Below are 18,973 nucleotides of genomic sequence, written 5' to 3' on the forward strand. Positions count from 1 at the left end.
ATCCCATGTATCTGCCGTATCTGTTTATTGCACAGGGAAAGAAAGTGTACTCAGCGGAGTGCACACAGTTGCTGCCATCCATTTTTTCGTTCTTGTATACATTTTACCCCGCTCTCCACGTGCGTCCCGAGAACTGAAACACACACACACACACCACTCCCCCACACACACATCACACACCTCCCCACAACCCCCCCCACACACGTGTTCACTGAACCTCACCCAGCTTCAGGCCCGGACAAGTCCCCCGCCCACCGCAGACTCCCCGCCCTCGCCCTTCCGCCTGCCTCTTCCCACCCTCTCCGACTCCACGTGGGTGCACCCCGGCGCCAGGCGGCAGCGCTGTCCATAGAGCCCTTCGCCGGTCCGGGTGAGGGGAGGGAAGGCGCGGCCCTGGGGTCGGACGGACAAAGCGGGCGTCCAATCGAGCCCCGCACTGCCTCACCGAAGGGAGGGAGCGGCAGCTCGGACGGGCCCAATGAGCAAGGAGCCCGAGTGGGACTTCCTCCCGGAATCCCGTTGGCCAGAATAGCGGGGCCGTGGGTGACACGTAAGTTGGGCGGGAGGTGGTGGCGCGGCCGAGGCTGGAGCAGCCCGGTCAGTGACACCGCTCTGGCGTCCCCAAAACCAGCCGAGGCAGCGGGCCCCCACCCTTCCACCCACTGGGCGGGGCGCACAGGGGCGCGGCCCGGAGTCCTGGTCCCTTTGTTGGGCGCGCACCCCCTCCCTTAGGTGGCAACAAAGTCGTGCAGTGGAAGCCGCCGCGAGGGGGCGGGGAGTGGCCGGCGCGGGACTCCAGGAGCTGCTCGGGGACAGCGGGGCCAAAAAGTGGAAAGGAGGAGAAAAGGCAGGAGAGGTCTGGGCACAGGCGCGAGGGCAGCCGGCTCTGAAGTATGCGGAGGGCCCCCTCCCGGCCCCGGGCACTCGCGGAGAAGGAGCCTTGCAGAAGTTTGGCTGCAGCTGCCCGGACGGCGTCGATGGCTGTGCGCCCCGCGGCGCGCTGGGGCTGAGCGGGCGCCACTTCCCCTCCGGGCCGGCTTTTGTGTCTGGCATCTCCTCCTCATGCTGCGTCTGGCCACCTCCTGCGGCGGCCGCTGCTGAGTCGCTCTCTCGGACCTAGGGGAGGAGACGGCGGGGGCGGCCGCGGCGTTGGGTCCAGGCGGGACTATGGGAAACGGGATGTGCTCCCGAAAGCAGAAGCGGATTTTCCAGACGCTGCTGCTGCTGACCGTGGTGTTCGGCTTTCTCTACGGCGCGATGCTCTACTACGAGCTGCAGACGCAGCTGCGGAAAGCCGAGGCGGTGGCGCTCAAGTACCAGCAGCACCAGGAGTCCCTCTCCGCCCAGTTACAAGGTACGGCTAACGGGACGCGCGCGGCCGGTGGCCAACTTTGCCCCGCGCCTCCGCCCCGGCTGGAAAAGTGGCTTTCGTGAGCTGTTGGCACTGTGGGTGCCACCTCTGACCTTCAGGGACGTCAGAGGTGAGCGTTTCAGAACTGCTGGCCCCAGAGTGTCAGGGGTGATGACATTCTTATCCTCCCGCTTCCGTCTCCCAGCGGTTAGGTTTGAACTTGGTAGCACCAGCCCATCGTCCCGCTGGGCGTTTGGTGGGCGGGTGCACCGAGAGTCGTTTACCCGAGCGCTTGTCAAAGGCCCAGCTGCAATCGGGGCAGGCAAACTAGCCCTCCGCCGCTTCTGCCAGCCCTGCTCTAAGGAGCATTGTCCCGTGGATTCTAGGTATTTGCTTTCTTGTTGACTTTGCCAGTTGCTGGGGGGGAAAAAAAGCGTTTGGCAGAGATTTCTCAAACTGTGCTGTTTTCCAAGGGAAAATTAAACCATGACCCAGCAGCTGAATTAAATTCATGGCCCAGTCGAATGGAACCTAGATCTGGACCTGCTAGTATCTTATTTCTTACTCTGTTTTTAGAGATGTTGGATGTGTGGGAAAAGTCCACACCATATTACCGTTCACTATTCTGCAGATATTTTATTTCTTTCATAAAAGGTTTACTTGTCTTCTTCAGTAGCTTTGACCTCATCACAGAGCTGCTTGTATGCATTTTACAATTAGCTTCGGGAAGTCACAGAGGAAAAACACAGGTTTTCACTTTGCCAAGCACAGCAAACCCAACTTGAGTAAGACCTTTAGAAGCACTTAACATTTGTAGCCTTCTATTTTAGAATCTAATTTAATGTAATTTTCACAAACATAATTTACTTTTAATGTAAATTCAGAAAGATTACTGCGAAGTGAGCACCATGTTGTCTATTTTTTTTTGAAAGCTTTTACTTGTACTTGTGGTTAGTTTTCAATACCTTCCCGACGAAAAAATAATAAATGGCTATAAGTAGTGAAATGTTGGCAGTCTTTGCTGATGATGCAAATGCAGCTTATTTAATATTACTAGGTAGATGCAAGCTAGAGGGATGTTGCTGTGTGTGTGTGTGTGTGTGTGTGTGTGCGCGCGCGCGAATATAAAACAGATACCTCTTCCTTGCTTCAGCTATTCTGTTTTCTAGTAAAAAATGTAAGGTGACAGAAAATGATACACATCTGATAGCTTGGACTTTTTGCTCTTCCCAACTTAGAAGAAAGACAAGTGTTTTTAGTTTACTGACGCTGCATAGCCACAGGCAATGAAAATATATGGCTAGGCTTGGTTCAAAAGAAAAACCTGTTTTGATACACTCTTAGGTTCAAAAAATTTTCTTTAAACTCATTGGAATTTACCCATGAGTTATTGTGGGTATGAGAATATGGATATTTGTTTACTTATTTATTTAGAAGATATCAATAGCTTCCCTGCGAAGTTCTGTGCAGTTAGACCAAGGGAAAATTTTGCTGTCTAATAGTAAAACAGGACTGAATTTTCACAAACATGGCTGGAAGGGGCATGTGTGGTGGATTATATGAGGTTGTGTGCCTTGATCTCTTAGGAGTCCCATGAGGGCAAAGGCTGTCATTTTCACCACTACATGCTCAGCACCACACTGTGCCTGACACTCAGAAGGGAAATCAATCCATGTTTGTTCAAGCAACAAACAAAAATTATTCTAAACTGTGGTGAGAAAGTTCATCCTAGGCCCTTTTGTCTTTCTGAGACTTTGCTTCTGTGTCTTTGCTTTTTGAAAGCCAAATAAAACAACAAAAAAATACTTTGTCTAAGTAGCTCCTTTGCCTCAACTGCCTGTGCTGGGCCTTGTTGACTGAGACCTTGATTTCTGAATAATGGCCTTTATTTGCAGTATTTCATTTTGAAATTTTAGAAATTTCTAATTTGCCTTTTATTTTTGGTGGTGGTTATGGGAAGAGAGGTGGTAAATAGTAATACCGGATCATTAAAATGTACAACTTTTGTTTTGCAGCAGATGGAAATGTTCTACTTAATTTGAAAAGGTGGCTTCAAAGTCCATTTCTTTAGTTTATTCTTTTGCCATTTCCTCTTGAATTATGGTGCTGCAAAACTTGCAATATGGCTATTCACGAAGAATTATTTTGCAAGCAGGCTACAGTTTCTTCTTTTTTTTAGTGGATTCACTTGTGACTTCTGTAGCATTTATTTGGATTTCCCATGTGTAGGCCATTTAATGGACATTTTTCTGATGTCATGCAGCTTTTGCTTCCCTTTTGCAATGACAAATGACATTTTACTCAATGGCACTGTGTACCACCTGCATAGATGGGTTTTTAGGACATCAGGCTCCCCATTCGTAATACTTGTTTAGTTAGGTGGGATTGCATCACCTGGCTTGGATTAAGATCAGAATTAATTACTTTAAAAGAGTGTTCTTTTTAAAAATGACTCTTGAAAAAATTTAAGTAGTTTGGTCCTGTAACCTGATGGTGTGCATTTGTTAAGTGAGCATATTTAGGTCACCTTCAGTTTAAGAATAGATTATACTCCATAGATTCCTTTGAAAGTGGGTTACTTGTAACCCCAAGTTACAAGTTTTATTGTAGAAGAGCCCCATAACTAGGAGATGGTGGGGATGGCATACAGAAAGTTGAGGGACTAGGCAAACCCTTTCCACTATAAAAATGTCTGTGTCTACCTGTTTATCTTTTCCCTCTTAGCAATCGGTCATCTATTTACCTCCCATATTGGTACCTTAATTATACTGAGGAGTGGGGCATAGGTCACATACTGGTAGCAGAGGTAATAACAATCTTTGGCCAGTGTAGTGTTTACATAACCTTTAAATTTTTTAAACTGCTTTCAAGTGAGCCATGCTCCATTGTCTGTATCTAGAGGCATACAGTCCATTAGAATCACCTGGTGGCTCCCAGGCCAATTAAGTAACAGTCTATGGGGGTGGAACCCAGGCTTCAATAGTCTTTAAAGCTCCTCAGGTGATTCCTGTGTGCAGCCAAGGTTGAGATCCACACCCTACAATCTTAAAACTGAGCCACTCTGTGCATTTACTTTACTTGGTTGGCCCCAAAGACAACTTGAATTTTTTATCTGAGCATGTGATTAAAAGCAGACTGGTTTCTAGACTGTAATTCAAATTCTAGTTCTACAACCTTTTGTGTGAACTTGGACGTTGTTTTTCTTTTTATAAAACAGGGATTAGAATAACCTATAGAGGTATTGTGAGGATTAATGAAAATAATAGACTTTAGAGCTCTTAGGACATACTCGGCACTTAGTAGGTACTGCTCATTAAAAGTTAGCTGTTAACAGAATCTGTCTTTGAGATAAGCTGTTTCGTCCTGTTTTCTCTTGCCAGATTTGTCCTGGGTAAAAATTGTGAAATTGGCAGAATTTGTTTATGTAGCTAACCACCTCCTTTTGTTGTACCTCGAATGAACACTAAGGAATATGCATACATTCGGTGTACTTTACACAGAAAGAAGGACCTTCCTTGACAATTTAAACTTGGACTACGGTTACTGATTAACTCTGTTCTGGATCATATCAGATTAGGAGAAGGTGTAACTGCTAAGGTAATAACTATGTGCAGTAAGGTCTTGGAGAGAGATATAATTATTTAAATTTTTATGAAAGGCATTTAGCATAGAGGCAAAGAGCCTGACATTCCTAAACCACAGTATTGCAGTGCTTTTGGACTTCCAGGGATAAGGATAAACCATCAAGAAAAGGTTTATATGTTCCTGTTCCAGATGAATATGTTACAACTATTTAAAATTTTTTAAAAGGTAACAAATGTGACCCGCAGAAGTGTAGAGTGACAAGTGCGGATTTCTCACATGCGTATATTGAGTGGTGAAATCTGGGCTTTCAGTGCAAAGAATGAACGCATTTACCCAGTAGGAAAATGTCCAACTCTCACCGCTCTGCTAGCCTCCCACTTTTTGTAGTCTCCAGTTCCACCCTCTGTGTTCATGTGTGCCCATTGTTCAGTTACTACCTGTAAATGAGAATGTGCTATATTTGACATTCTTTTTCCGAGTTATTTCCCTTAGGATAATGGTCCATCCATGTTTCTGTGAAAGACACGATTTTGTTACTTGTTATGGCTGAGTCGTATTCCATGGTATGTATATACCACATTTTTGTTTACCAGTTCTCTGTTGATGGACACTTAGGTTGATTCGTATCTTTGCAATTGTGAATAGTTCTGTAATAAACATACGAGTGCAGATATCTTTTTGGTATAATTATTTCCTTTTGTGTACATACCTAGTAGTGGGATTGATGGACCAAATGGTAGCTATATTTTTAGTTCTTTGAGAAATCCTGATACTGTTTTCCAGAAAGGTTGTACTAATTTACATTCCCACCAACAGTGTATAAGCATTCCCTTTTCTCTGCATCTTAGCCAACATCTGTTTTTTGACTTTTTAATAAAAGCCATTTCGACTAGTATAAGATGGTATCTCATTGTGGTTTTAATTTGCATTTCTCTCAGGGTGAGTGATGTTGAGCATTTTTTCCTGTTTGTTGTCTTCTTTTCTATCTTCCTATTAATAATGTCTTTTCATGTCCTCTCTCCAGATTTTAATGTTTTTTTTTCTTGTCAAGCTGCTTGAGTTCCTTGTAGATCTGGATTCAGATTGCAGATATTTTTTCCTGTTCTGTAGTTTGTCTGTTTACTTTGTTGTGTCTTTTGGTGTGCAGACATTGGTTATTAAGTTAGTGTTTTTTTGCATTGGGCTCCTCTAACTAGCACTGAGGATGGCCCAGGGGCCTAAGCATGAATGCATGTTATTGTCATTGGTTACTTCTTTGCTTTCAACCCTCCATATATCTACTTTTAGAAAGGAAACATTGACTGGGCAGAGTGGCTCTTGCCTGTAATCCCAGCACTTTGGGAGGCTGAAGCAGTTGGATCACTTGAGGTCAGGAGTTCAAGACCAGCCTGGCCAACATGGCTAAACTCTGTCTCTACTAAAAATCTAAAAATTAGCCAGGCATGGTGGCACATGTTTGTAATCCCAGATACTTAGGAGGCTGAGGCATGAGAATCACTTGAACCTGGGAGACCGAGGTTGCAGTGAGTCCAGTCACACCTCTGCACTCCAGCCTAGTGCAAGACTGTCTCAAAAAAAAAAAAAAAGAAAAGAAAAAAGAAACATCTCCATCAGCATAGGACGAGGCTTTTCTTATTCCTTCATCTCCAGCATCTGGTGCCTGGCCTATAGCAGGTGCTGAATAAATAGTTTATACCTATGTAGTATGTTTTTCTTGGCCTATTAATGTGCATATATATGGTGGTATTGTGGGCAGTGAGGTATAGTGGATACAGGCTGAGAAGTTAGAGCACTTGGATTTGATTTCCTGCTATCTTATTATACTAGCTGTGTGGTCATAGGCAAGTTATTTAACCTTTCTGTGACTTAGTCTCTTCAAATGTAATAATAGTGCTTACAACAGGTTATCATGAGAATCAATAGTGTTAGCTGATGTACAGTGCTCAGAAGGGTGCAGCTTACATTCTGGATGACTGAGGAAGCATATATACAACAGAGTGGTTCATAGACCTCAGTAATTTATATCACAAGTGTGGGCAATGTGTGGTAGGTGTACTGATTTTCAAGTGCAGTGTTAGAACTTCTAATATCAACTAGACGTTGTCTTAATAGACATCTTCTTAATGGACATCTTCACTGAAGTACAACTTAGAGTTAAATGAAGCTGTTTTTGCTTAATTCCATACCATTTAGAATATGGAATAAAAATACTCTGAAGTTCAGTAGTTTTTATTTGTATGTAAATTCATTTCCTGAATAAAAGATAAAAGCTTCCAAATACCTTTTGAAACTGATTCAGTGAAGCATTCTTTTGAATATATATGATTTGCACAGAATCTATAACCGATTTCACACATTGTGCCCGCCTTAGTCATCCCTGTAATGTGTAACATGCCAACTCTAATGACAGTACTGGTGCCCAGGGAAATAATTGGTTGCTGTGTAAGAGAATTGCTTGTTATCTGGGAGCCTTTAGTTGAAGTTCCAGGTAGATTGGAAGTCTTTCCTTGATTTCTTTTTATTCTTTCTTGTCTTAGAAAGGACAGTTTCCAAAAGGGCTTGGGGACAAGACCAGATTGCAGTGGCTGAAGGAATAAGTGAATTGGAGTTGGGGAAATGAATATTGACTAAATATGGTGTGAATTGAAAAGCAGAGGTTTGGAGAGGAACCAGAAGAGGGCAGGGAGAGAAAAAGGGATGGGTATCACCTGGTGAGTTTTCAAAGTACTGAGGAAGATTCTTGTTTACACCTTTATGTGCCTCCCCGTCCCCCGCCCCCCAAAAAAGCAGGAAATTGTGACTGGAGAGCTGATTTGGGAATCAGGTCTAGTTTCAGTGCAACTCTGGCATTTACCAGTAGGGTGACCTTGAGCAGGCAAGTAACCTCTGAACTTCAGACTCTTCGTATTTGAATTTCAGACTCCAATGTCTATCTTGCATACTTGTATGGATTAGCAATAGTACATCTAAAGTGACTAGTATGAGTCCTGGAGGGCATTACTACCACCATATATTGGGTGACCAGAACTACTGTTGCTGAATAAACCTTGGGCTTCTTTTTGTTTTGCCCACCCTTTACTACATCTAGCAGGTAAGAGTGTTAGTGGTGGCCTAAAAGTGGCTTCTTTTACTGTGTGCCCTACTCGGCTGAAACTTTTTGATTTAAAATATTCTCACTCTGTCTTTTCTACCCTTTTGATCTGTTTTGGGGGAGGAAAAAAACCTGAAAATGCTTTACATGATAGCAACTAAGGGTTGATGTTTTTCATTTTGACAGCCAAGTGTTCTTTTATCATTGAGGACAGAATGGTCTTGCTACTTTTTCCAGTAGATGGTTTGGTTTTGTAGCTTTTTTCAAAGTGAGTTATATATCATATAGCTTTATAATAAAAGAAAAATGCTAAACTATATTTTCATTCTGAGCCAGTGTTCTTTGGAGTTAATTTATTTTAGTAGAATTTTGAAAATTTATTTGAAGAAATTAAATTATTTGAGTCCATAACATTTATTGAATACCTACCAAGTTCAGGTTCAATGCTAAGCTTATTACATGCATCATGTCATTTAACTCTGACACTAGCACTTTAATCTGAATGAGCCATCTGAGGCTTAGGGAGGTTAATTAACTTGCCAGTGTCACGATCTAGCCTAATGAAACTAAGCTTAGAACCCTATTGTGACTTTTTCCATAGTGCATCATTGTCCTCAAAATTATTTTAGTGTCTCTCATGACAGTATTAATGGTTTTAAGAAAGTAGGTTAGGTAGGTCATATGGGGATTCATGATAAAATTTAGAATCAGAAATAACACATATACTATTTGGTGCAGCATTTCCAGGGTACAAGAAATTTGCTGTTGTTATGAAAGGTGATGTTGGTTGATACTGGAGTTGATTTTATATGGCATGTAGATGTTGCCTGAAAATAACATTGAATCACATAATCAAAATCTTATTTCCTTCATTGCTTTCTTGACAAGCATTGGAGAAATTCTCAGTTTGATGCTAGAATCTTTCTCCCAGGGAGTTGTTCTTCTGTTTTTCAAAAGATAATAGATATTAGGCAGCCAACACCTTGTTAGCTAGAATTTAATAATTGTTTTGTTGTATTATTGTATTTAATTTTTAAATTAAATCTATTAGTTATCAATCATTAATGCTACGTAAATCAGATTTTCATTTATAAAGTAATGGTGTAAAAGTTTCCTGTTTAAAATTTATTTTAAAGAAAAATAAACTTATTTAAGTGAATATTTGGTAAATTCAGAAAAACTGTACAGGTTTTACATGAGCATCTAAGAACTTACCTGAGGCGTGCCTGCGTGTGTGAAGTTTAGGAATGCATAGACTGATCAAATTGGATACAGACCCTGAATTGTACAGTTATTAACTGAATTCTAAGATGGATAATTCACTTACCAGGTGTCTTAAGCTGAGCCCACATATTCTGACTCCGAGTATAAGATAATATCCCTTTACTGCCCCTGTGCTGTGTCTGTAGACTAGGACCCTCTTCTCTGTGAGAGGAAATAGGCATTGCTATTTTAAAACAATGCTGTGTATTTCTAAATGGTGTATTTGTGTTCTTTGTTTTTATTGGCCCATGAGTGCATATGCAGAAGACATGTCAGTCATTGTCCTTCGCTGATAAGCTTTACTAAATAGGCTCATAGCCTGGAGGGACATGGGCATGAAATAAATTGCTCTCTATAGCAGTATGACATTTTATAAAATATTGCTTTAACTCTTTTTCATATAGAAAATGTCACAATATGATAGATAGTGAATAGAAAATTAAGAAGATGTGCTGTCATTCTGAAGGATAAGCATTATAGAACATTGGAATGATATTTGCTTTTCTTTGAGAGTACATGAATTTTTAAAAATTATAATCATTTTAGGAGAGTCAAACATTTCTTTTTCCAGTTCACATCTCATTTAAAATGTCTCCTTTAATTGGAATCTTTGTTACAAACAGAAAAAAAAATCTGCAAATCAAGATATTTAGGACAGCTCTGACATTGCTTATATGTTCTCTTGATAATAGCTATGGTGCTATAAAATAAATATTATAAACATAGATTAAAATTGGGTAGTTGGTAATTAATTTGGTTTAATTAGAGCATTTCATCAAGTTTTATATTAGTAAGATTTATTACTAATGAATGATATTTATTAATATAAATATATGATTCTTGCCCTTCTGCATCAATATATCAGTCTTTTAACAAACAAAATGTTTAAAAGTATTTTATATTTTACTTGGAGGTTTGGATGCTATAAAACAAGTTAAATTGTATTTATGTCAAATGTCACTTTTATTAAAATACGAAAAATAAATTTATTTTACTGTATAGGTTGTCATCAGCTCAAAATCTAGACATTATCCAAATTTGATCCAGGTGTATGTGAGGCCCCTTAGGGATCCATACAGTCTTTAACTATAATTTTTCAAGTATGCTTCCTGTTCATCTGTAGATCCGTGAAACCAGAGAGTCAAACTACCTGCCCTCAACACAACCAACATGGAGTGGTAGAACAGCCATAAAATACCTAGATATTCCTGTTTGAAAAAAAAAAAAAGGCAGAAATGTGAGAGAAATGAGTCACCTATCCATAGGAATTTGTAAATCTTTTGAGGCAAGTGCTCCTGTAGTAGGTCTCAAGGCCTGGGAGTAATTCTCCATGGCTTTTGACTGTACCATTTGGTATCTTGGTTCCACTCTGAGTCATCTTTCCTTTTGCGTGAAAGCTAGCATATGTTTGCAGCTGAGTGGTTTCCTCAGCCTGCTTCCTACCAGTAGAATTTTTAAGGACCCATGGCCTTATTAAATTTAGTATTGCTTCTACCTCTTTTGGTCAAAATGGGCAGTTGTTCTGCTAATACAATCTTCTAAAAAAGCTTGTGGGTCTCCTGTAAAACTTCTTGGAATTTTGTCCATTAGACAAAAGCCACATTCCTGTATCTCCTGGAGATAAATCTTTTCTTTTGGGCTTGTGCCAAGATAGGGGAGAGACAATGCATGCCCTTAAACTTCCCAAAGTCTCATTATAAGGATCTGAGGAACACTTAGGAGGTCTTGTCACCTGATTAAATAGTACTCTGAGACATCACTTATGATCTTTCCAAGACTTTAACAAAATGATTTTACAGGACACCCTCAGCTTTTGTCTTTAGACCATGTTTTTCTGATGTAATGTCCTGGAATTGATCTTTGTTTAAAAGCTATTTCTTAATTTCAGCATTATTTGTTGTCTAGAGAAGCTAAGAATTTTCACAACTGTCAAGTCCTGCTTCTTTTTTGTTTAGCAGTCCTCCTCCTAGTATCTCTTTCTTCTCATAGTTTCTTATAAGACAGAAAGAAGAAACCAGGTGACATCTTCAGCCGTTTGCTGGTAAATGTCCTTAACTGGATAACTCAATTCATTTGGCACGTTTTTATTTTTTAATTATGGTTACATAACTACACCTAAGTGTGGATATTGCTAAACCTTAGCCACTACGAAATTTTTAGTTTCCATAAACATTTTCTCACTTTCATTTAAGGCCTTCCATCAGTCTTCTTAAGTTCCAAAATTCTATGTACAGTGTGTTTGAGGCATATTTTTAGTAACACTTTTCTTAAGTTCCAAAGCCACTCCCACCTTTAGATTTTTATGACAGCACCCCATTTCAAAATCTGTATTAGTTATCTTGCTGCATAGCAAATTATCCCAAAATGTAACTGTCTTAAAACAATGAACATTATCTCACAACTTCTGTGGGAAAGAAATCTGGGCTTAACTGGGAGACTCTGCCAGGGTCACTCACAAGGTTGCATTCAAGCTGCTGACCAGTGTTTAGTCGTTTTAAAACTTGATTGGGATTGAAGGACCTGCTTCAGAATTCACTCAGGTGGTTGTTGGTAGGCCTTAGAACATTGATTTCCAGTAGCACTCATTTGGGGCCTGCCACAGGACTACTTCACAACATCACAGCTGGTTACCCCAGGGCAAGTGTATTAGTCTGTTCTCACATTGCTAGAAAGAACTACCTGAGACTGGGTATTTTATAAAGAAAAGAGGCTTAATTGACTCACAGTTCCACAGGCTGTAGAGGAAGCATGGCTGGGAAGCCTCAGGAAACTTGCAATCATGGTGGAAGGCAAAGGGGAAGCAAGCATGTCTTTCCATAGTGGAGCAGGAGAGAGAGGGTGAAGGGGGAGGTGCTGCCTACCTTGAAACCATCAGATCTTGTGAGAACTCACTCTCATGAGAACAGCAAGGGGGAAATCACCCCCGTGATCCAGTCACCTTCCACCAGGCCCCTTCCCCAACACTGGGAATTACAACTCAGAGCCAAGCCATATCAGCAAGAAATCCAAAAGAGTGAGAAACAGTGTAGGCACTGAAGATTAAAGTGAATGTGTTTTATTAACCTAATCTTGGAAGTGGTATCCCATCACTTCTGCCATATTTCTCTTCATTAGAATTGAATCTCTACATTCAGCACATGCACAGAGGAAGGGCTTAGTGAGGTTGTGAATTACAGAAAGTGGAGATCATGGGAGATGGCCTTAGTAGCGGCCTCCCATAAGGTGAGTATAGTTATTTGAATATTAGTATTGTCATCAGTGGTAGCGTCATCATTCCAAAAGTTGTCATAAGCTAACATTCATTGAGCACTTGCTGGGTACCAAACACTGCTAAATCATTTTCTTGGATTATCTGACTGAAGATTTTTATAAAAATATTCTACTACATTCTAAAAATGACTTACCATTAAATTGGAAGTATGTTAGCAAGAAGTGGCATTTAAAATTATAACCTCACAGGGAAATTACCTGGTGTTTAAACCATCTGACCTGGGAAAACAAATTCTGCATGACTCCCTGAAGTATAAACCCAATTGGTAGTTCATTAAGGAAAATACCTAAGTGGAAGGCATCATGTCCTTGAGGAGTTTCAAAACCCATTGATAATATACATACCGTTTCTTCGGCAAATAGGTAGGAATACAGGGCAGTGTGTTCCTTTTGACTTTATAGACTGCAGTCCTTGGTGAAGATTTTTTTTGATACTTTTACTGGTCTTGGCAAGATATTTTTGATTTAAAGAAAGCATTAATTGTATGACTGGTAGTTTCAACTTGTTCTTTTACTCCTACTTTGAAAGTCATTTAAAAAATTGCAATATATGAGTATTCTTTTGTGATATGAATAAAGTCAAAAGTAGAATATAAGAACATATGAAAATGTCATTAAATGTATTCTGAACAGCTACAATTCCGTGTTCATAGTATGTCTTCATTCACTCAAACATAGTTTAGTTATTACAAATACATGGGGAAAATATTCTCTTTATTTGACTTCCATTGTACTTTCTAAAACATATTTCTATAAGAGACTGGATTCAGAAGTGGATAGATTATATTTTGTCAAAATGTGTTTGAGGCTATATTTCATTCAAGAATCAAAGTTTGTTCTGCTCTTGTTAGTGAGAAGTTATTGTTGAATTTCTGTAGAACCAGTGTTTCTCTTCCTGCCTCATTTCGATGTGTATGGGTGCCAGGTTTCTGCCATAATATTCACTGGTATTCTAACTTGCTGCAAAGTCCTGCTCTTGGTGGTATTCATATCGACACCGTCAGCCTCTCTGTAACATGTATTCTCGTCTCTATTTTCTTTGCCAAAGCCAAAATGAAGAAAATACATTCTATAATGTGTTGATAATTGCTGTGTCAGTTAGAGAAACGTACATATTGTTCTTTCTCTCATGCCTTTTGCTCTGAGTTTGAGTAGGGTCCATGTAGACCGAGCCTAGAGTATGCTGCCTTATGTTGAAACTGTCCAAGGAAGCAGGAGCTACTAGTTGCCTAGAATGATGGCACTTGTGAGTACATGTGTGGCCCTTTATATAGACCTTAAGATGTCTTCTTTGAGGGGCCCACAGTAACAGTATTTTGAGTAGGGGCTGAGCCAAGTCTGCTTTGTCTTTACTCTTGGCTTCCACCTTTTCTCAGAACTGCCTGCTATCTAGAACCGGTTCATTGCCGCAGACCACACTGAATGTTTTCCCTGTGATCCTATCTTCCTTAAGGATGGCATTTTTAATTTGGGATCCATGGAGGCAGGGGGTGGTTCATAAATGTCCTGAAAATATATGTCAATTTTGTAGATGTGTCTTTTTCTAAGACAGAAGCCATAGTGTTAATCAGTTCCTCAAAGCATCAGTGACCTGAAAAAGATTGAGAACCACTGCTTTAGGGAAACTTCCTCCTGAGATCTTTTCAGGTCCATCTGAGCATTTGACCTCCCTTAGTCCCACTCCATGAATCCCTTCTAGACATGACTGTAAGTGGTGGAGTTTGTAACAGACTAGTCAGCATGTCTGGTGCTGTTCCCCTAAAGCCCTGACCATTAACCCCCTCATCCCCCCCCACAAATAAAAGAATAATTCTGATTGGAGACTTAAATGGCATTTAATAAATTGTATTCCTAGAATCCATAAGTAATTTCTTAAAATAATAAAAAGGTCTTGCAGTTGCCCTCGTTACACACATGAGAAAGTGTACTTTCTGAATTATGTTGTATTCATGATATTATTTGATCCTGAAAACAACCCTATGTCACAGAGTAAAGCAATATACTGTATTATTACTATTTGAAGTTTAAGGAAACAGAAGTCACACAGCAAGACAGTGACACACGTGGGATTATGCTCAATTTACTCCTACCTCTGAGCTCTTACTAACACAATCCTTAGTTTCCAAGGCTTCCTCACCATGGAGCTAAACATAGGTATAACAGAAATTACAAAACTGAGTTTCTGACTTTGCCACCTCTGAGGGCACTCTACCTTTTTTTTAAAGATTCTGCCAAACAGTTAAGAATATTCCCAGATATTTAAATAAAATTTAAAACACGAGCATCCCAGATGGTGACTCACCTGGACTTAAGTACTGCTCTCTTGGAGTCCATGTGCTACCCGTGAGCCCCTTCCCAACCCTGCCTACTAAGTCCATGGAAGAGGTTGATGGCTACTCAAGTTACTAATTTCTGCTTCACCTCTGTAGCTTTCCACTATCAGTCTCACATGCCCTGGAGGATCCAGGCAGGCTCCATAAGGATTAGGTCCCAGGGAAACAAGGGCAATGTCACTGGGGAGAATTCAGCTTCACCACCCTTTCCTTCTGTTAATATCTCTGGGACATTGTCCTTGATTCACAATTAGGTGATTGGGCTTTCCCTTTCCATAGTCTGACTTCTTTACAGATTCTTCTGCATCTCGGGGTGTAAACAGGACTTCATCTCATGCTGGAATCCTGCTAACATTCACCACAGGCTGCTACCTGGTAGCATCTTTAGCTTGTCTTGACTTCACAGGGGGGTGGTGTGATGCTCGCCACTCACCTGAGTCTCCAGCTGTGTGCTTTAGATTCCAGCTGTCAAAGTCAAATCACTCCTATAAGTAAATCAGAGATTGGTAAAGCAGGAAAGAAAGTTCTTAGAGCCCAGGTTGCAAATACCAGCATATGGATATATTTTGCTTTGGCCCACACAGTGCTTTGAAAAATTTCAAAGTAGTTAATGTATGGAAAAAGAAAACTATTTTATATAAACATCTAGATTTCCACCTTGGTTGGAAAAATCCTAAGATCCTGCAACACTGGCCCTGCATTTCTGTGTCAAGTGAATGAATTGCTGCCCATTTGGAGTGGGGCTTGTGGGCTTCAGTGGACCAAAATTCCCACTGCCATTGCTTGGTCATTTATATTATCAGTCTGGCCTGTGTAAGCATCTAAAGTTTGAAATTCTTTATCTTGACTAACATTTTTAGGTTATCAGTGAAGAAAGTAAGCCTCAAAGAGATGGAATGACTTGACAACTGTGTTATCTAATACGGTGGACACTGGGGTCATGTGCAGAAAGTAGCACTAGAAATCCAGCTAGTCTGACTGAGGAGCTGAATCTTAAATTTTACTTAATTAATTTAAATATAAAATTTAAAACTATAGCAATATGAAATATTTTTCTGATAAACACAACTTTATTGTTTTGGTGGGACTCTATTTCAGTTTAATTATGTTGTATCTTATAAGATAGTGTTGATATATTACAGTGCACATTTACTTTATACTTTTAAAAATGGGGCTCCCAGATATTTAAGAGTTACTAACATTTCAGAGTGTATTTCTGTTGGACAGCACTGACCTGACAGAATTCTCCCAGCTTGTTAATGGCAGGTCTGGAATTTGTCAGCAGGTCTCCACAGTTCTAATCATATTTTTTTTCTTCAGTTTTAAAATGTTACCCAACTGTTCTTCTAATTCTTGAAGCTTTTTTGTTGTTATATACTTCCATAGGAATTTATTTTTCCTTATTTTTACATAGTACATTATAGAAAAGATATTTTATGTAAAGGAAAATTTAGTATCATCTATTATCAAGAACTTAAAGATAATTTTAGAGATTAACTTTAAACTTAGGACATAAAGACACTTTTTACTTTAAGTGGCTGACAATTATCTCTGAATTATTTATATAAGAAAACAATTTTCAGCATATTCAAAATGACATTGTGTTTGATTTTGAAACAGATATATATTAAAATGTAGTATAAAATTAAGATATAGCATTAAAACTAGACAGAAATTACTTTTACATTTAATATATTGAGTTCTTATATTTTATACAGAAGAAAACTTTTCCTTTTTTAAATTTTGTATTTTTATTTATCTAAATAAGATAAAAAGATCAAAACATTTAAAGTATTGGGCGTGTGTATAGTCCAACCAAATATAACAATTTAGATAAAAGTGTTTTTGACATTTTACTTATTCAACTTTGAATTGTAACTTACATACCTAAAAGTGCACAAATTATAAGCAAACAGCTTGATAAGACTTCGCAAACGCAGCTGTTTAACCAGCAATCAGATTAAAACACATTGGAAGATCAGCCCACTAGAAGCCTCTTGCACTCATCTCATTCAAAAATTGTTCTCCAACCTCAAAGAATAAGCACCATGGATCAGTTTCACCTGTTTTTCTACTTTATGTAAATCAAATCAAACAACATATACTCTTGTGTCTGGCTTCTTGTGCTTAATATTGTTTGTGAGACCCATCCAGACTGTTACGTGGAGTTGTAGATTGCCTGTTTCTATTATTATATTGATACCATTGTGTAAGCCTGTCAAAACTTACCCAATTTACTGCTGATGGACATTTAGATATTGGTTGCTGCCACTATAAATGCTCTAGTTCTTTTAACTTTTCTTTTTTAAAGGACTAGCAGCTTTTTGATGTGCTTGATGACTATTTTAAGATAATGCAACATAAGGACTATTTTGAGTGCATTTATAAGATTTATTATTGCTCCTCTCCTAGTGCTATTTAATATCCTCATGCATCCCAACTATAAGTCCTGATCTATTATCAGTGCACATTTTAAAATATGACCAAAAGGAAAAACAACTAAAACGTAAATGTCCAAAACACGAGCATCTGTAGCATTGTTAAGCCAAGGGATAAGCTGCCCAAAGAACAGCTTAGACATATAAGCTGACTTGTCTGTACTTCGTTAACCATTATTCATGCTTATTGGGTACATGCTTTTTCTGTTTCTGTATTCGAAAGGGGTAATTTTTAAAATGATTACTTATTTATAATAATACAGTACAACAGACCCACCAATTGCCTTTTGTTAAATCAGTTTCCCAAAATAAGTTCACAAAACCCTGATTGAGAAATGCTACCTCTCACTGGAAAAATTCAGAATATAACTGAGCATTTGAGAGGAATATTATAGAGTTAACACAAATATCTAGTGAGTCATTAGACTAGCTGTAAAACTGCTTTTAAGTTAAAGTTTTACGATTTTTAAATTCTGATGTGCTAGCGGAAGTGAACAGTGATGAGAATAAGAATTACTGGTAGTGACTCATATTCAGTAATTTATTACATACATTGTTTTCTCAGTAGTCGTGCTTTAATATATACAAATGGCAAAAGGGCAATGGTGATCTTTGATGTATAAAAACTTAATTTTACTTCGATTACTTTTGATAATTTAAGTTGCATTAGGCTAAAGTTGCTATCATACAAAGTATGATAGAAAAAAATTAACAAAATATTTGGGTAATTAGCAAAAATATGTCCTATTTAATTTTTTATTGAAATAACAATGTTCTTAAGAACATAAAAAGGAAAGCTGTCATCATTATATACAAATAATTAACAAGGGATTCCTATCTAGTAATCGAGGCAGACCCTGAAAATATTGGTATTCAAAAGTAATAAGTTGTACATAGTGACATTTTTTTAAATTCAAGATTCATACTGGTTTCACCTCCTAATACTAGTTTTACCTGTGAAGTTTGGAGGTAAGCTGCTCAGAAACAAAATAATAAATAAAGGTATCTGGAATATATCAAATGTTTTAGGAAGGTGTGTTATTTTTAATTCATTTGAAAGACTGTAAATTGTAGAAACATTTAAGGATGCCAAATCATAAGTTGGATTTAAGTGTGACTTACTCTGTATATTATAGTATATTTTTGGAAATTAGACGTCAGTAATAGAATGAATTTCTGTGACAACTTAAAAAAACCTTTATTGAAAAAATTCTCATCTGTTTTCTGAAATGCAACACAACCAAAGAAAATTATTATTAGTTCAAAATAGATAAATGTAAAAGATGTAGTTTGATGCAACTCATATTACATGAGTAGCCATATAAAGATATAGAATCAATACATTCGGTTTTGTTGTGTAACAATTTCAGAATCTTAGTGGCCTCAACAACTTGCAAGAACAAATATCTATAATCATGTTCACATGCAGTTTGACTGTGGTTTGGTGATGGTGGGCAGGGCTTGGCTGGATGTGATTTGCCTGGGCCTGGACACCAGTCTTTGGTCAGTTTCAGGTCAGCTCCACATGCTTCCATTTTACCACCTGGGCTGAAAGGATTGCATTACCTGGAGATACTCTTCAGATGGTGGGTCATAGAAACACAAAGGGCAAGTGTTAACACTTGGGAACTGGTACACCATT

At 39.0% G+C, this 18,973-nt stretch overlaps 1 protein-coding gene across 5 annotated transcripts in view; it reads left to right on the plus strand.

Moving 5' to 3' along the window:
• The first annotated feature begins 530 nt into the window (after positions 1-530).
• Positions 531-18,973, plus strand: part of GOLIM4 (golgi integral membrane protein 4) — an 81,996-nt gene continuing 63,553 nt past the window's right edge. For 4 of the 5 annotated variants that reach the window (XM_008983504.5, XM_002759409.7, XM_008983505.5 and 1 more), the window contains exon 1: positions 531-1,354. In XM_008983504.5, coding sequence (XP_008981752.4) covers positions 1,168-1,354 — 187 coding nt within the window. In that variant the 5' untranslated portion in view covers positions 531-1,167. Of the gene's footprint in view, positions 1,482-18,973 lie in introns of all 5 variants that reach the window. The other variant, XM_078353888.1, reaches the window with a different exon arrangement.

Source organism: Callithrix jacchus, chromosome 17 (genome assembly GCF_049354715.1).
Source record: "Callithrix jacchus isolate 240 chromosome 17, calJac240_pri, whole genome shotgun sequence".
Lineage (NCBI taxonomy): Eukaryota > Metazoa > Chordata > Mammalia > Primates > Cebidae > Callithrix > Callithrix jacchus.